The sequence below is a fragment of the Vanellus vanellus genome (assembly GCF_965231255.1).
Source record: "Vanellus vanellus genome assembly, chromosome: 19".
Classification (NCBI taxonomy): Eukaryota; Metazoa; Chordata; class Aves; order Charadriiformes; family Charadriidae; genus Vanellus; species Vanellus vanellus.
Genome location: NC_138924.1, coordinates 3,308,976 through 3,326,362, shown reverse-complemented (window position 1 = coordinate 3,326,362; position 17,387 = coordinate 3,308,976). Strand labels below are relative to the sequence as shown.

At 41.9% G+C, this 17,387-nt stretch overlaps 1 protein-coding gene across 1 annotated transcript in view; it reads right to left on the bottom strand.

Annotated features, from left to right (window-relative positions):
- CASTOR2 (cytosolic arginine sensor for mTORC1 subunit 2) overlaps nucleotides 1-16,883 on the bottom strand; it is a 123,907-nt gene extending 107,024 nt beyond the window's left edge. Inside the window, exon 1 of the mRNA XM_082493141.1 lies at nucleotides 16,597-16,883. Within this exon, the coding sequence (XP_082349267.1) occupies nucleotides 16,597-16,709 (113 nt within the window). The 5' untranslated portion in view covers nucleotides 16,710-16,883. The remainder of the gene's footprint in view (nucleotides 1-16,596) is intronic.
- Between the last annotated feature and the right edge of the window lie 504 nt (nucleotides 16,884-17,387).

The following is a 17,387-nucleotide window of genomic DNA, read 5'->3' as shown; positions in this document are numbered from 1 at the left end:
AGGTAAATCATTACGCAGTGGTTATGCTGATTAAAGTACACATGGGCCTTATTTCCTATCAGGTTTTATGCTTTCCAATTCAATTCATTCAGTTCTATTTTTTTTTTACTTGGCAATGCTCTTCAACTTAATACAATGCAAAATAGTGAATTGGTACAATGCTGGAGTTTGGGCGAAATGCCATTTGTTGCCCCAACAGCAACTGGAGCCAGTAAACCAGGGCTGATTTGCAGCAGGAAACTACCTGAACAATTGTTTTCAAAGACAGACAGCAAACTCCTAGAAAAATAGGAAACACTCCCATGGAAAAGACAAAGCCACACCTGTAAGGTTCAGTTATTTCCTTATTATGAAACTTGATCTTGGGGACAAGACGTACTTACTCAGCATTTTTCTCACTTCTTGCTGCCAGAAATAGGTGATGTATTTGAAGCATATGCAAAGCGAAGTCTCTGCAGAGATCATGATTTTGCAACAACCTGATCTTTTCTGTTTATTAGCAGAGGCTGGACCTACATTTTTCAATACTATACACAAAGGCCTATATAATTTGAGCTAGAAGAATACTGCCATAATTGACAAGAATAGGTGTGGCCAAATGTTTTCTCATGCAGTTCAGAGATATCGCAGTCAGGCAGCATCTTCCCAAAACATAACAAAAGATGACACTTCGTCAGACAACGTAGATGTGCCAGGCAATAAATCTTGCAGCAGAAGACTCCTTCCTATTTTAATTTTAGTCATCGCCGATCAAGAGATACAATTGTCTTTCTCAACACACACAGGAGAGGTGGAACCAAAGCAAACACTTCAAAAAACTGAAAAAAAAAAAACCAAACACGGAAATGCTCAGGTTTTCATTTAAATCCTGGTGTTCTCATTCTGGTCTAATAAAAATAGCCCACCCCATTGTTTGCACAATTTCTGAGATCAGTAGATACTATCCTGCAGCTGCCTGTACTATTCAGAACAGCAAGGAGACTTGTTTCAGTTGGGTACATCCATCTGCTTCCCCCTCCCCTTTTAATAGATGCATCATTTCAGCCCGAAGTATGGAACAGGTTGGAGATCTCCCCCACTGTGACTTGCATATCTGTGTGCTACTGACCACGGAAAGGTGTCCCCGCAGCTTTGCTGCTTTGCATTATTCTAGGATATTTCATCTAAACGTTAGCAAACAAAGCTGTTTTGCAGTACTCCACAGGAATGGTTTTTATGTGGCATCTGACCATTGTTGCTCTCAGGGCATGAAGAAAGGGCTCTCATGTGCGTAGCAGCACAGACCAGCATGGACTATAAAAAAATTCATCTAAAGACAGAGTAAACACTTTGGTCACTTAGTCCATGCCAAGTTCTGCATTTTACCGGTTACAGCTCCGGATTGGTCTTAAGGTAGAAGTTTTAGCTTTCCATCCACAGTCACAAAATTAGGCACTTACAAAGTGCAAAATAAAATCCCAATGCCTGGTCCCCAGGTTCTCCGGCTAGTAAGGAAAAATTAAGCAGTGGAGCAGTAAGAGTCAGAAGTGTTTAAAACACTACCTCTTAAAGAACAGATTCAGATACATTATCTAGTAAAATCTACTTGTGTATCAGTAGTCACTTTTCCTTCAGAAGAAATGCTCCAAGGCTCCTTCAGTGCTAGCAGCTCAGAGATCACAAATAACCCTTTGACAAGAAGCCAGCATGCATCCAGCAAGGATATACGGCCTACCAGGATCAGGACTCAAACCAGCTTGCTTCTCCTTCTTGTTCTTCCACAGCTCCCTGCATGCCTGTAGGTAAATCACTCGATCTTCCTGTGCCTAAATTCCACATTTGTATAAGAGGGATAATCACTCTTCGCTACTACAGAGGGCCATTGTCAGGCTACATTTACTAGTGATTGACAGGAGCCTAGGTACTATAGACAGGCACCACAAAAAAATTGCCCCTCTGCCCCGAATGCTTTACGAAAAACAAACGTTCCTTAAAAAGCAGGTTTCAGAATCAGTTCTCTACTAGTTATCACAAAGAACAACAATTTAACAAAAAAAATCTGCAAATATATATAAAAAAATAAAATATCCCAGCACAATTTGACAATGTCCTTTCAACCTGACATTTAAAAAAACCCTACATGCACAATTATGTATGATAAAGATAATGACAACACAGGAGAACAAAAAAGGTAGGCAATATTGTTCCTACTAGCTTAAAAAAAAATAAATTATAGTGCACTCAGTCTGCCAGTTTAATAGGTGATGTGACAGGTCCTTAGTTTATCTTGGGACAATTTGAGAACAGAATGATTAGCAGTGTTTGATGACAGTGATCACTAGCTGGTTCCTGGAGAGCTGATAAGTTATTACGCTAAACAATGCATCACTATTATGAGCAAGTCAGTGCACTAACTGTAATTTCCTTGAAAGCTGAGCGGTGCATGATTATACTTGTCCACTCAGACTCCCTGCTGGCAGCTCCGTATTCTGCTATTGTTCTGAGCTCTAGAGTCTTCCCAGTGCCCAGAATACAGCCGCGTGAAAATGTATGCTTCATATTCAGCCTTCATTGTGGCAGCTGTCATCTGAAGGATACCGGGAAGAGAGATATTCTCTGTCCTAAAGCATAGCTATTACAGCCCCTAAAAACATGTGGCTTTGTTTGTCAGCACGAGCTACCTCTCATTTTGAGCTGAGGCAATTTCCATTTCAAGAGTGCTCTGACTTTGGAATGACACATATATGCCTAGATATATATTATACACATACAAAGATATGTGCCTTTATGTGTATTAAAAAGCTACAAATATATACAAGTAAATTCCTGGTTGCTTTCTTTATGACTCTCAGTAAGCCTGCTGTTATTACTGGGAGCTCAAACGGACATCTTTCAACTCACATTTCTCTCTCAAGGTAGAAGCAAAGACAACAGAGCACACCTCCACTAATGAACCTACAAAAACTGCGAACAGAAAAGGCAAAAGAAAAAGAAGGCAGCAGCTGGATGACAAGGATTTCAAGTGGCTAATACAAACACAGACTGAAAACATGGCCTTCATCTGTCCTACTGAAAAGAGGCAGTTGTAGTGGTGGAGACGATGCAGGGCCTGAAACAAAGTCAGGTCCTACTGCAGACCTGCTTTGCGACATGGATAAGCCACTCGCTCTCCTATGTGCCTCAGTTTCTTCCTCTGCAAAGAAAGCCAGGAGCATCTCCCCACCTCTCAGAGGTGCAGCCAGTATGCATCCCCGGAGCACACAGGGCCAGTGACTGCAGGGATTACGGCTGCACCATGGGGCAGTGCCGGGGCCTGGGGCTGCACTGCTGGAAAAACGGAGTAAAGCAAGTCCCTAACCCACGGGGTTATGTGCAGAGAGAAGAACAGAGAGATTTTGATTCCCTAAACTAATTCTCAGAAATATATCTTCACTCTTGCCTGCGTCAACAGTCACACTAAGCCCCCCCACACACCCTTTGGTGCATTTTTACCATGGTCTTGTCCTCAATGTCATCAGCTGCATCAGCCGGTCTGTCCAGGAGACAAAATTTTAAACACCCCTACATGTCTTCCCCTCCAACAGCACCAGCCATTTCAGAGTGTAAGCCCCATTGGCTTCCAACGGGCCTTGGGGTGACAAGTGCTTAAGTCATTTTTTTTTTTTTTTTTAAATGGGACTTAGGTGATTCTGAAAATATTATCATGTACCTCACATTAGATTTGATATAAAGTGAACATTAAGTGGGAAGAAAACCTGACACTGAGAACATCTGACAAGTGCTTAAAAGGTAGGTCCTAATTCATTTTAAACTTTGTTTTATATAAGACTCATTTAAGGAGCACCATGAAATTCTTTCATTGTCCTTTTCTCTGTGCTGATCCTGCAAGGAATATATAATCAGTAATATGTTTAAACAAGCCAAGGAAAAAGTACCACTCTATTTTGAATCCAGGAACTGTTCTATTCCCGTCACTGAGTTTTTTCAAACCAAAGTAAAAGGGAAAAAAATGTTACTGCTGGAATTAAAACCATAAAATGAGCAAATGTAATATTCAAAATGTGATACTAGTAATACATGGAGGATAAGCCTGCCCTATAGTTTTGAAAAAAGGTTAACACCATTGCTATTCACACACACCTCATACCTTTACAAATAAACTATTTCTATCCCTACAACAAAGTCTAATTATCTGACCATTCTCCTGGGCAGTAAAGAAAGGTTAAGAAGTCAACCATTTCTACTCCAACTCTGAAATTAACCATCCTGTAGCTGCACTACTGCAACTGTCTGTGAGCCTGTGCCATAAACATAACCAAAATTATTTGACTTCAAAGGTGGGTTTTGGTCTGTTTTTTATTCCCCCCCCCCGAACTTGATTCACACTCAGCAAGTTAACAGCAACTTCCACAACACTAGAGATGGGAACTGTTGACTTGGGGCTTGGAATTTCATCAACCGCTTTGCTGTGATCCTCCAACGACACCCTCTGTTACCCAGCCAACGGAGACTGCACCTAACGATAGAGGCATTATCTGTTCTAAGCACTGCGGCCATCTACAAATCCATAAGAAAAATGCATGGTTATGTTCCAGTCAGTGGAAACTCAAAAGGAGATAAACAGCAATAACATGCCGTGGAAGGCTATCAAACATGGATTAACAGCCAAGGATGTATCAGTGTAAAGCCTCAGTGATATACTATAAACATAGAAGAAAATGAATTTAAAGCATATGTTCATGTACATCTCAAAAGGACACAAATCTTACACGAAGCATTTTACATGTACACGCACATATTATTTATCATTTCTGACTTTTTTCCTGTTTTTTTTTTTCCATGAATAATTAGGTCATTATCACCTTTACAATGAGATATCCATTCAAAACACACTGCTTCAAGACCATTAAAAGCTAATAGATAACCATATTGGTTTTGGACTATTTCATATTTAAATCATTGCCTAAGATTACAATTCACTCACCATCTGAATGAACAAAGCCATTCAAAAGGGTACAGGACACACAAAGTCCTTTTACATTAGTCATTCCAGGCTGATTTCACACTCCTGTGCAAATGAAAAGTATTTCTGGCCTGTCACAGCGTAAGAGCTACCAGGGGATAGCTCAGTGATTCGGCACCAACCCTTCCCTTAGAGACTTTAAGCCTTCCTCAGACACAAGCCCTTCCCTACACACAAACACAGAACGCTTGTCCTGGGGTCAAACCTCAGCAGCCCCCAGATCACAGCACTGTGATGGGTAATGTGACAAGGCATAAAGCCAACAAAATGACTGTATGTACAGGAATTATGAGAACCACTCAGAAATGCAGGGCCTTGGAGTAACTTGATACCAATATGAAGACTACAGAGAAAACTCTTTCTTATAGTGTGGTTTCATCGCATGACCGCTATTACAGTAGGATTTCAGAAACTGTACAAACACCAAAGCACAACTTTTACTGCGGGGCATCTACCACACAATACTGTACATTAAAGTCAAACCAAGTAACACTTGGACTTCATATCATTCTAATACTTTCCCTTACTTACATCAAGGACATAAATAAAACTCCTGTGTAGAGGGCTTGGGTAGAAGTATCTTCATTAGTCTTGTACATCCATCTAACACCGTTACAAATTGTGATTGGGCTGTCTGCACTGGTACAGAAGTGAGTACAAGCCCTTTCCCAAGGCAAACTTTGCTCTTACCCAGCTACAGAATTTTTTGGCTTCTAGTTTAAGTTAGAGCAGCCCTGAGGCTGCTCTAACTTCAGCTAGTTTTTCACAGTTTACAGCCAAGAAGCTGCAAACGTCACATGAAATATTCACAATAAGTAAATTTCACATGAAATACTCACAAAGAAGCATAAAGGACCAATAAATTACTGCAGTAGACAGCTTCTCGTCCATATCAACAGTCCTCTCCAAAACAGAGGTTGTACAAACTCACTCTTAAGTTCAAAAACCACTTTGTCCTGTTTAAATAAGACATTAAAGCACACATTATAATGCTATGCAGAAGGTAACGCCAAATGGAGCACAGCGTTACAATGTCAACAAAGTCAACAACATGTTAACACAGAAGAGAGCAAAGCTCCATGCACAGCTTTAGGTACAAGATCCAACTGGACAAAAACCTGAGCAACCTGCTCTAGGTGACTCTGCCTTGAGCTGGGGGGATGGGTTAGGTGATCTTCAGAGATCCTTCTCCACCTCAACCATTCTGTGCAGACTTGCCATTTTCTAATTTTGTGACAACAGCATGGTACCAGGCTCAAACTGAAAACAAGACAAAAAAGTTAAGGCTCCGCAATGGCATCATCTGTCAAAGACCTGTGTGAGGTTCCCATGTAGTTATGAGACATCCACGCTCATTCATCAGGCCACAGAATCACAGAATGGTCAGAATTGGAAGGGACCTCTGGAGATCATCTAGTCCAACCCCCCTGCCAGAGCAGGGTCACCCACAGGCCAACCCTGTGCTTTGTCATCTTCTGTTTCTTTTCCTCTCCCTCTCCATCATTCCCCTCCAGAAAACCATAAAGCCTGCTTTGGTCAAGCTGAATTCTTGCTAATCTCTTCTGTGCTTCGCCAAAATTATACTGGTCTAGCAAAGTGGCTGCTGGCAGTCACCAAAATACACCTGTATGCCAGAAATACTGAAAAGAAAGCAACCATTTAAATAAAAAAATTCTGTGTCAAAAATTACGCATTATATCGATTCTTTAGGAATCGAGTCGTTTTGTACATTTGTAACTACCATTACCTTGTCTGCAATGCAGGTAACTCAAATCCATTTCATTTTCCAGAATAATGTATTAATTTCATTTGCATAGAAATTGCTATAGACTGTCTACACTGCTGAGTTTTGCCTGAAAAAGATTTCTTAACAAAAACAATAATCTATCTTAATTTGTGTCCCCTTAGTCCACAAAGGAAATACTGCAAAACACACTGTCCCACCACTCACCACAGAAAACCATTCACTAACTAGTCTAAAACCTGTGGTAAGCTCAGGAGAGAATGAGCCACAAGCGTATGATTTCACACCTTGCTAGCTCAGCAGATGCAAACAAGCCACGCACATTAAAACTCTGCTTGGCTTACGAAAACACCAAATGGGTAATAACATGCAACTCAAAACATATAATCTCAGTATATCATAAACTGTCCTACGTTTATCCCCACAGTGGCGAGAGACAGGTTAATTCTAACATTTCCCTTTTGTAACCAAGCAGTTTGAATGTGAAAACACTTAAAAGCAAAATTTTATTTTAACATTAGCTAATCTGATTTAAAGACATCTGAAATCATTTTGGACTGATGGCATCTTAGGTATAAATAAGAGAATTTAAACAACAATTATCAAAAGCAGCATGTTTGCTGCTGAAACTCCAAAGCAAGTTAAACAAGTCAATTGAGGAGAAATCAGTGAGAAAGCAACTGGAACCAGTCCATTTATGCAATAAGCCAGATTTTGACAGCAACAGTATCTTCTGCAAGAAGGGAGAATATTTTCCTCATTTCAAACTACTCAGTTTAGTTCCAGGTTGAGAAACAAATTAGGAACTGAAAAAGCAAGTAAACTTGTTTTTTTTTCTTCCAGTCTGCAAACAAGAAGTAGGTGTGGGAGGCTGAGATCTACTAGCGCCAATGCCTTGACAAGCATAGGCTCAAGCCACCATCAGTTTCATTTGTTTAGTACAGGTTACATTACACTCCTCAGTTATAAACACAAAATAGGCTGAGATATTTTTTCCTGAATACTCAGCACATTTAACACTGCTTATTAGTTTAAAAACAGCAAATAAAACCGTTTGTTTTCCATGTTACAATCAAACTCCAATTTCCACCCAAAAGCAGCTTGAAAAAGATCACAACTGAAAGATTAATCATATAATAAGTCATCCATCATTTTCAAAAAAAGCATAAAAATAAAGACTAAGTAAATCTATGTAAATGTATACAGTTGCTTAGACGCATACAGAGTATAACCTTCTCATTATTAAGAACAACCTTTTTTTCTTTTTGCCAAGACTACGTTTATTTGCAAGTGAGTGCCTTAGAGGTTATCAAGAGAAGAGTCAATCTTTCTTCAGGAAAAGAAATAAAAGCTACAAATGTTAAACAAGATTAACATGGGCCATTTCAATCAAGGTCTCTGACTTGTCAACTTCAACCAACTCACCCTGTAAAACAGGATACATCTGCGGCATAATAAAGGATTGAGTACTGATCTTTTAACCACAGAACTAGGACAAATATTCAGGTATCACTAAAACCAGTGCATATCATTACCTGGATTCTTTGACACATAACATTTCTAAAAAGCCTGAACAGAAAAAGACAGGGAGAGTCACACCTACATTTTAACTGTTCTATCCATGTCAAAACTTGTAAATTTTCCCCTCCCAGCTTTAGCAATTCCCCCAGTATCACTTTTTTTTTTAATTTGCCTATTTGAATACTTTACATAAGACTTAAAGATTGCATTTTACTCTAAACTTCAGTGGTGTAGCTTGCAACACCTTATGACATCTCTATTATCCTCTGTAACAAGGACACAAAAACTTTGCAGGCAAAGAAAATGAACTTTTCCTTTACAGTTACATCTTGATCCAAGACACATTCACACTTAACAAGAGGGTTGGGTTCCTACTTTATAAACAATTTGTATTGAAAAAATGTGCGTCAAGGACAGCCTACTACCAGTAACAGCCTAAATCTCCCCACAATTACTGGCCTATAAGTAGCACAAGTATCTTAAAAACATCTATTCCATCACGTTAATGAAACTTAATTGGACCGCAATGGTCTGAAAAAAAAAAAATCACTTTGCCTACTGAGACATCCCCACAAAAGCGTACCTCAGAAGTCCCCAAAAGATTAATAAATGGTTTGCTGCCACCGAGCAAACTCACCACTTCTCTCTTCCATGTGCTAACTTTGTGCTAAATAGCAACTCTGATATCTCAGCATCACTGCTGTGAGCCTTCTAAAGCAGGTTGCAGTTCAGAAGTAGGCTTTTTATTTTAATCTCTAGTAAAGCACATTTAACAGACCAAAGTAAGGAAGTCAGTTCTGGTTGGTGAGGAAGTTTAGGCATTCACTGCTTTTTTTTGGATGTGAAAATAAAACTTTATCAACCAGTACAAAATGTTTATTATACATCGGACCACAAAAATGAGATCAGATTATCTGTTTCCATGGTCAGCACAGTAAAACTTTGTGCAGTACGTCTGAAACTTAACAAGGGATTGCATAGTCACGAAATAGGCTTCATCAATCTTCATTTCTTTTGAGCCATAATAAAACATTTTGGTCTGTTGTTTTCTCTCTTAACAAACGTACCTTATAGTTAGCTACACAAACCCAAGCTGAGCTCAGGGGGAGGAGAGTTCCTTTTACTTCGAAATTATAACTGCAACTTACAGGCTTTGCTCTGTTGATACTGAACTGCAATGAATGGAGTTATTTCCTCACATTCCTGTTGTATAATTCTTCCTTTACCAGCCTTCAGCTATCAGCAGATCAGAGCTGGAGTTTACTCTGGAGTTAGCAGTAAACAAAAGAACAAATCTGCACTGTTTCCTCTGAAAAAAGAAATTGTAGCCTTGTCCAAATATATTAAAACATTGAAACATGCAGGACGATTAAGGAGTTGCGTATTAGATAAATGAGATAGTGTACTCAACAGATTAAAAAAAAAAATAGAAGAATTAAGTGGAAGATTTACATATTTATAGAGCACAAACAAGGCATTGTCAAATAGTTCCAGCCATCAAATGGAGACTAATTTAAGTTATAACTCAGTGGAAGAAGTAGCCTGTGGATTCAAACTATTGTGTTAATGAACAACTCAGCTGTTCCTTCTTGATGACAAATGCACAATAGTCATACTTTTCTTTAGCAGACCTACAATACATTTGCTCTACTGCTGAAGCGTAAGAGCACCCAGCTTGCAGGAGGAGCCATCTAGAAACTAATAAATGCCACATTTTTCATTTAAATATTGACTTTCATCTGAAAGTAATAAACAAATATACAGCTGAAGGGATCTTTAATGAGTTACATGGCAAAAGATAAATATTTTTCCTCTTTTTTATTTCTCAGCTCAATATCAGGGGGCACCAGTGTTGTTTCCTTTACATCACTGATGTACCTTATCCCCAGATGATGCATTCCATTTATGCAACAGCTCTGCCAATGGATGGAAACACTTCAGCATGGGCAATAAAGAAAAACAACCAGCCCACTACAAACTACAGCCAGGTATTTATTTATTTAAAAGGCAAACGTCCCAGTTCAGACAAGAGGAAGAAAAAAAAAAAAAATCTTAAAAGAAAATGAACGGCACTATTAAAACGTCCAATATTTAAACCAACATTTCTCCAGCACATAGTTCTCCCCAGCATTACACTGTGGGTTTGATCTAGGACTTCTGTTCCACCTTTTGAATCTCATTTAGTTTCTAAGCACTCCTGTCAGCTTCTGACTTGGCATCAGGCTTAGCCTGATGGGACCACATGGTAAGCTAAGGACTGCATGACAGGACTGCCAGGCAAAGACAGCCATAAAATAAGGCAGTGCCCCACTGGTCAGCCTGTGTGCCAGAACCAGAAAAGAAAGGGAAATAATAACAACATTTGTAGATAAACAATAAGAGACCATCAGGAAGGAAACCTGCTCTTTCCAAGGTTTAACGTATTAAAACACTGCAGAATGTTCTCACAGCTCAGCAGCAGCTGAAACACCCAGCAGCCCTAAACACAAATTGATGACATTCGCAATTAAAAGGCTTATCCTTCGTTAGCCCAAACAAGTAACTTTTATTCTCTCGCCTTCTCATTTATCTGATTCTCACTAGCTCTTACTCATCCTGAATATCCACCAGCAAGTTCAGCACCACACGTGCACACGGTGATGCAAACAAGAAGGCAAAGTGCTTTGGGGAAGGGCAGGCAGGCAGCTTTAGCTATGAGGCTTCCCATCACTCCAGCCTCCTATGGTGTCTGGACATCAGTGCTTGGTCCTTCTGTAACAGATGGTCACCAAGTCAGACTAAAAAAGAAGTCCCCAAACCTCAGATATTACACACACATACACCCCCAGAAAAAAAAAAATAAAAAAAAAAAAAAAGAAGAAAAGCAACCCTGAGACATTGGGAGTCTTTGCTACACCAAAAGAAAACACAAGCAACCTGGCAACTTGTTTCGGATGAATAAACACTGTCTTAGAACTTGCAAAAGCCTTTTATTCAGTGGTCTTCCTGGGACATACAGGATGGCAGAAGCCAAAGCAGGGGGGACGTTTTAACAACAGGAGTAACTTGCCTTTGCCAGATGATCACCCAATGTTGCAGACCAATCTGTACTTCATGTAAAGGCATAAACGACATTTGTTTTTCTGAGTTCATACCAAAGGAAACAGACTACTGAACTCTTGAATGTCCTCAAATGATGTACATATACATTTTAAGCCCTTGTCTGCCCTATCATGCTCTGAAATCCAAAACAGACCTTTTTATTACAGTATCTCCAATTTCAGGACACCTAGACAGTAAACAAGTGATCGGGAATGAGAAACGCTTATATTAATAGCAACAACACACTGTTCATAAGTAGAGGTGTCAACTATTACTAAGCAAAATGGATAGATTACCAAAAATACCACCACAAACTCAGCAAAGACAACAAACCTGTTTCAGTTTTTGTTCAAAAACCAAAGAAAATCCAGCTTATTCTACACAGTTTATCATTTTTTACTTCTTGCTACATTTTTATAACAATGAATATTTTTAAGTACCTCTCCTCTCTAAGAATACCTCCTGCCTCTGAGCATCCCATGGTAGAAGCTGCATGACAAAGAGCGTTGAACATGGGGCACAGCCCAGCCTGGCTCTTCCACCCTATCCAGCTTCTCCGGGAAGCATCTCACTCACACGGCCAGCCTTCTGTATTTAGTGCCAAAATTGCAAGCTTGCAAAGTGCCTGTTATTCTGCCTCAAGTCACCAATATACACAAACTGCACCTCTAGAAGAAGACCTCAGCATCTTGGAAAAGAAACTAGACTGAAAGATGCTTTTGAAATGACTGCCTTAAACACTGTGAATAAGGTCTCATCCTTTATACATGCAAAACTTGTGCCTTCTCTTCAGCAAACTGAAATAATGACCACCTCAAACTAAACAGTATCAGAAAACTCTGTTAGATTTTTAAATTTGTGATGCTAGACATGTGACCTAAAATTATTTTAACCACCCTGTCCTGTGAACAAACTAACCTCTCAACTTCATCCCAGTTATAGCTTAATAGCATTAGAGTTTAAATAATACCTTTCTCCCTCAATCACTTTATTTCACTGTTTACCACCAAACCTTTATATTAGGTACCGGAACAGAGAGAGGAAAGGCTACTTGTTAACTCATTGACTCCAGATGTTCAAGGGTCTACCAAAGCATTACCCAGAAACCAGGCTAATTACATTATACAGATACAGTGCTTGGAAGAATCCTGACCCCACTTTATTCTCCAGGACTTAAATTCTCCATATATTTCTATACACACTCAAAAGACAAGTTCAGGCTTCACCTTCCTTCTCCCTATTGCGTGCACTTATGGCTCAGTGCAAGCATTATCCAAGAATGTCCTTCCTCCCCCTCCATTCAGATTTAATACCTATGCAGTAAAAGGAGATGCAGTTAAAAATATTTTGCAATTAGGAAAAAAAAATCAAGACAGGAATGTAGCAAGCACATTAGCACATTAGTCCTTAAGCAGGTTACTTGCGGCACATCACCCAATAGCAGGAGATGGTTTAACTGACCAAGGAAGCAGAGGCACCTAATTTTGGTGGGAGGGAAGCTATTCTTTTTGCAGCACAAAGGGAGCTGAAGGTGGGAGTTTACAGATAAGCACAGTTCTCTGCCCCAGAGAACTAACATTTACAGAAGCACATACAAAAGAAAACAGACGCAATGTTAAAACCAGGCACAGTTGTTATATTTACATACATAAAAACACAGCACACCTTCTGAATAGGTGAAGATCCTCGGCACTAAGGAACTCTCAAGCCAAACACGGACACAATGCTATCAGTAAAACACTAGGATGATGATGGCAGCAATAGCAAAAAGATTAGATACGTGCAAATCTTCAGCATGCAACTAAAAATTACATGGATCTGATCCTCCGCTAGGGTGCCTGGCAGAGCTCAGTTGAAATGAATAGGTCTGCACTTACACAAGCAGAGCATCAAGAGCACATTGGTCAGTGTAACTGCTTAGGAGTTTTGCTGTTATTTATTTCTGGACTACCTGTCTTAATGCAACTTTACATAAAATACCTCATGCCTAACTCAAAGTTAGGATTAATATCGTTTTTCTTTCAGCTCAGTTCAGCCCACCGTTTTATTCGCTACTGGTCTCCCCTCTTCACCTTGTTAACTGCTTTCTTGCTTCTGGCCATCAAAATAGTTCCAAAACTGCTGTTCTTTGTTCAAAAAAATACTGTTATTGTAACAGAAGCTAAATTAAAAGACTCATGTCATGAACAAGGGCAGACTGAAAGTGGCAAAAGGCCAAATAAAAAGAGGGAGATTTGTTACTTTTTCTTCCCAAGAGGATTAAGAAAAACATATAAGATTTAACAAAATTGTTCCAGCCCTTTTCCCTGGTGTATGAGAACACAAAAGAGACTCTAATACTCCCTCCAGATCACTTCTCAGAAGAGCCTATGTAAAAACTGTAGTTTCTTGCCTGACTAACAAAGATACTGATGACATCATTGCCACTTCTTTGGATCACATCTGTCCCACAAAGCATTATTTCTTACTGGCAGCCTTGCAGCACAGGTAAAAACCCTGTTTAAGGTCCCACTGGTAAAAATGTAGGTGGTGTAAGTATCTGGCATCTTTGCTATCTTGTCAAAAAAGATCAGCAGGGATGTAGGCCACCTTCCCCTTTCATCCCCCAAGTGGTCCTTTGCGGATGGGGTGGTTGGGAGGGGAGATTTGTCTTGCACCCATATAAAAAGTTATTGTCTCCTGAGCACATTTACTTCTTAAAGGAGGAGGAAAAAGAAACAGTGGGTTCATAAATTTATGGAGTTACATCTTCCAGAGACCCTCACCTTCCTCATGTACGTGGTGTTCATTAGAGCAGAAAGCCTCTGGGGCAGGGACCTTATTCGCCTCAGGGCATGTAAAAAGCACACAGGAGAAAGCAATGTTTCCATACTGTCAGTTTTCTTAAGAATGACACAAACAAGCTTCCCCTTCTCTCCCCTGCATCTCTACTGTCTGCAAAAAACAACAAAACAAACCAAAAGGAAATATATAGAAGTTTCCCAGGCCAACAAACCTTCCCACAAACAGTTTTTTGTTCCTGACCAGCGAGATTCCGTGAAAGCTAGGGAAGGATTATTGATACTCACTGTGCATGGAAAGGGCCTGACACCACAGTAACCAGAGGCAATACCAAACTGTCAAAGGCTACACCCAAATGCAGGACAAGGTACCACACCCCAAGGGGCTTATCTTGCTGTCCTAACCCTTTCACAGCTCTCTAATGATGAAGACATGAAACGTAGTGTGAAACAAAAAGACAACAGGACCATCCCCGAACTTAAAAAAAGAAAAAGAAAAAAAAAACAGAAAAAAAAAAAACACCAAACCCCAGTATATACATTAGGAGTGACAGATTTAAAGACTTCACTGTTGATGTCAACAGTGGCATTTTAAACATGGGAGGGGGAGCAACAACCCCTTCAAAAAAATCAGCAACCACTTTCAATTATAATGAAACAACACATTAAAAACAGAAATTTAAGACCGAAGAGACTTTAATGCCCTGTTGAGTATTCAGGAACAGCAGTAAACAAGGTGCTGATATACTTTACACTGCAAACAACGTTAGTGGTGAGCCAAATGGGATGAGCCCCAAATCAGAGTGAAATTTCAATGCATGAAGTTTAACTGTAAGATAAGGGACTGTAATCAAATTACACCACAAAGAGGTCCATTCATCCGTAAGCATTATCGCAGAGAGAGGATTGAATTACAGCTTGGAATAAAAACAATTTAAGAAATAAAAAGCAAATTTATTATCTATTTATTATTTTCCTACTGCCAAAGAAAATTCACCACCTTCATATAAGAATGCTATCCGAGATGAATCTGGGGAGAAAACTGAAATACTAATTATGAGGCTGGAAAAACAAGAAGAGTTTGAGTTGTGTTATTTACATTCCCATTCCTCTTTCTGAATAGAGGAACAAAGTCAACAAGCTAAGTAAAGACACAAGAATATGCAATTGCAATTCAAGTTGTTTTGCTGCAAAAGGCCTAGGCAGCTTATATACATTCCATAAACCAGTCAGAGTATTTACCCCCCAAAAAAAAAATTAAAAAAATAAATTCTCACAGTGCTTTCCACTACATTTTTCTTTTTTTTCTTTTCCCGAAAGCTATCACAATCCACATTACTCAATCCCACAATTTTTAAAGAGAACCAAGTACAAGGCATGCATTGCCCCTCGTCCTCCTCCAATTTGGCAGCATTGAAAAAGCACCTTTTAAAACAAACACGCGTGTGGACGATTCGCTCGCTCAGTAAGTGCTGCAAGGAACAACAACCAGGAAAAAAAAAAAAAAAAAAAAAGAGCGAGAGGAAAAAAACCACTCCTCCTCCTCTCGTTGCTGTTGTTGCCTTTGTTGTCCGGCGGTCGCCCCGTGCCTGCAGCCTGCCCCGGCCGGGCCCCCCCGGCCCCCACCTGTTTTCATTCATCGCCCGGCGCGGAGCGCTGCTCCCGGGCGAGGTGGCCCGGGAAGGGCAGCGGGAGGCGGGCGCCTCACCGGGGGGGGGCGGCCCTGAAACCTTACGGGGGGAACCCAAACTCCAGCCCTGACCCCCGTCACCGTCTCCCAGGCTTGGGATGGGGGGTGTGTGTAAGGAAGACCCAGGTGTCCTCCCTGAGCCCCCAAAACCCCTGCCCTCAGGGGAGGAGGGTGTTCACCCTCACCCCAGCACCCTGACTTCTTGCAAGGAGGGTGCCCTCGCCCACCCCAGCACCTTTCCCCTTTACAAGGAGAGTGTCCCCCGCACCCCAGCACCCTGTCCCTCTGCAGGAAGGACGGTACCCTACCCCCTTGCAAGGAGGGATGCCCCCCACCCCAAAACCCTGCCCCCTTGCAGGAAGGGTGCCCCTCACCCTGGGACTCGGTCCCCTTGCAAGGAGAGGTGTCCTCCATCCCAGGACCCTGCTTTTTTTCAAGAAGGAGGGCGCCCCCCACCCTATCAGCCCACCCCCTTGCAAGAAGGCGGCTGCCCTGCCCCCTTGCCAGGACAGTACCCCCGACCCCAGCCCCTTCGCAGGGACGGAGGGTGTCCCCCACTCCAACACCCTGCCCCTCTGTAGGAAGGAGGGTGCCCTCCCAGCAGCCGGCCCCCTTGTAGCGAGGAGGATACGCCCCCAACACCCTGTCCCTCGTAATGAGGGTGCCCTCCCCACCCCCCAGCACCCCGTCCTCTCGCCAAGAGGGTGCCCCCCTAACACCCGTCCCCGCGCAAGGAGGGCGCCCCCAGCCCCCGCGCTGCCCCATCCTCAGCACCTACCTCGTCTTGGAGGACAGGAAAGCAAGTTTGATTAATCCATAGGTAAACAACTGGATGCTCTCCTTGGCTATGCTGGCCACTCTGAGCCTGTGCTCTAGGATGTGCAGTTCCATCTTTTCCTCTTTCTCATTTGTAGTTCATCTATCCCTGGGATTTATTTTGTGTTTTTGAATGGGGAGGGGGAGGGGGGCTGTTATTGTCGGTGCCTTTTTTTTCCCCCCCCCGCTTCTTCCCCCTCCGGCTCCTTCTTCCCCTTCCCGGCTCCGGGGCCGGGCGCGGGGGATGGGGTGGGGTGGAACGAAGGAACAGAGGGTGCAAAAGTTGGAGCGGCGGGGGAGGCCGGCGGAGCGGAGCCGGGCAGGGAGGCAGCGGAGCCCGGAGTGCCGAGCAGCTGGTGCTCGCTGGAACAAACAACTTGCCACTCAACCCCGGCCCAGCGCGCCTGCGCGCCGCCCCGCCGCATGCCGGGCCTTGGAGTCCGCGGCGCCGCCGGGACGGGACGGGACCGGGGACGCCCTGCCCTGGGGAGGGGACCCGGGCAGCCCCCCCCCCCCATCATCCCACCCCATCATCCCCCTCGCCTCTGCCTTCAGGTGCGATTTGGATCAGTCATTTTAAAAAAAAAAAAAAAAATAACAAGGCAATTTATTACAAATGCTTGTAAGCCATCAGCCTTTTTGGTTGGTTGGTTCGACTTGGGTAGGGAAGGCATACAGAGCAAATCTTCCACAGCCCAAAAGCCAGCAGAAAGGAGAACATCGGAAGTTTTCATTAAAAATAGGGAATACTGA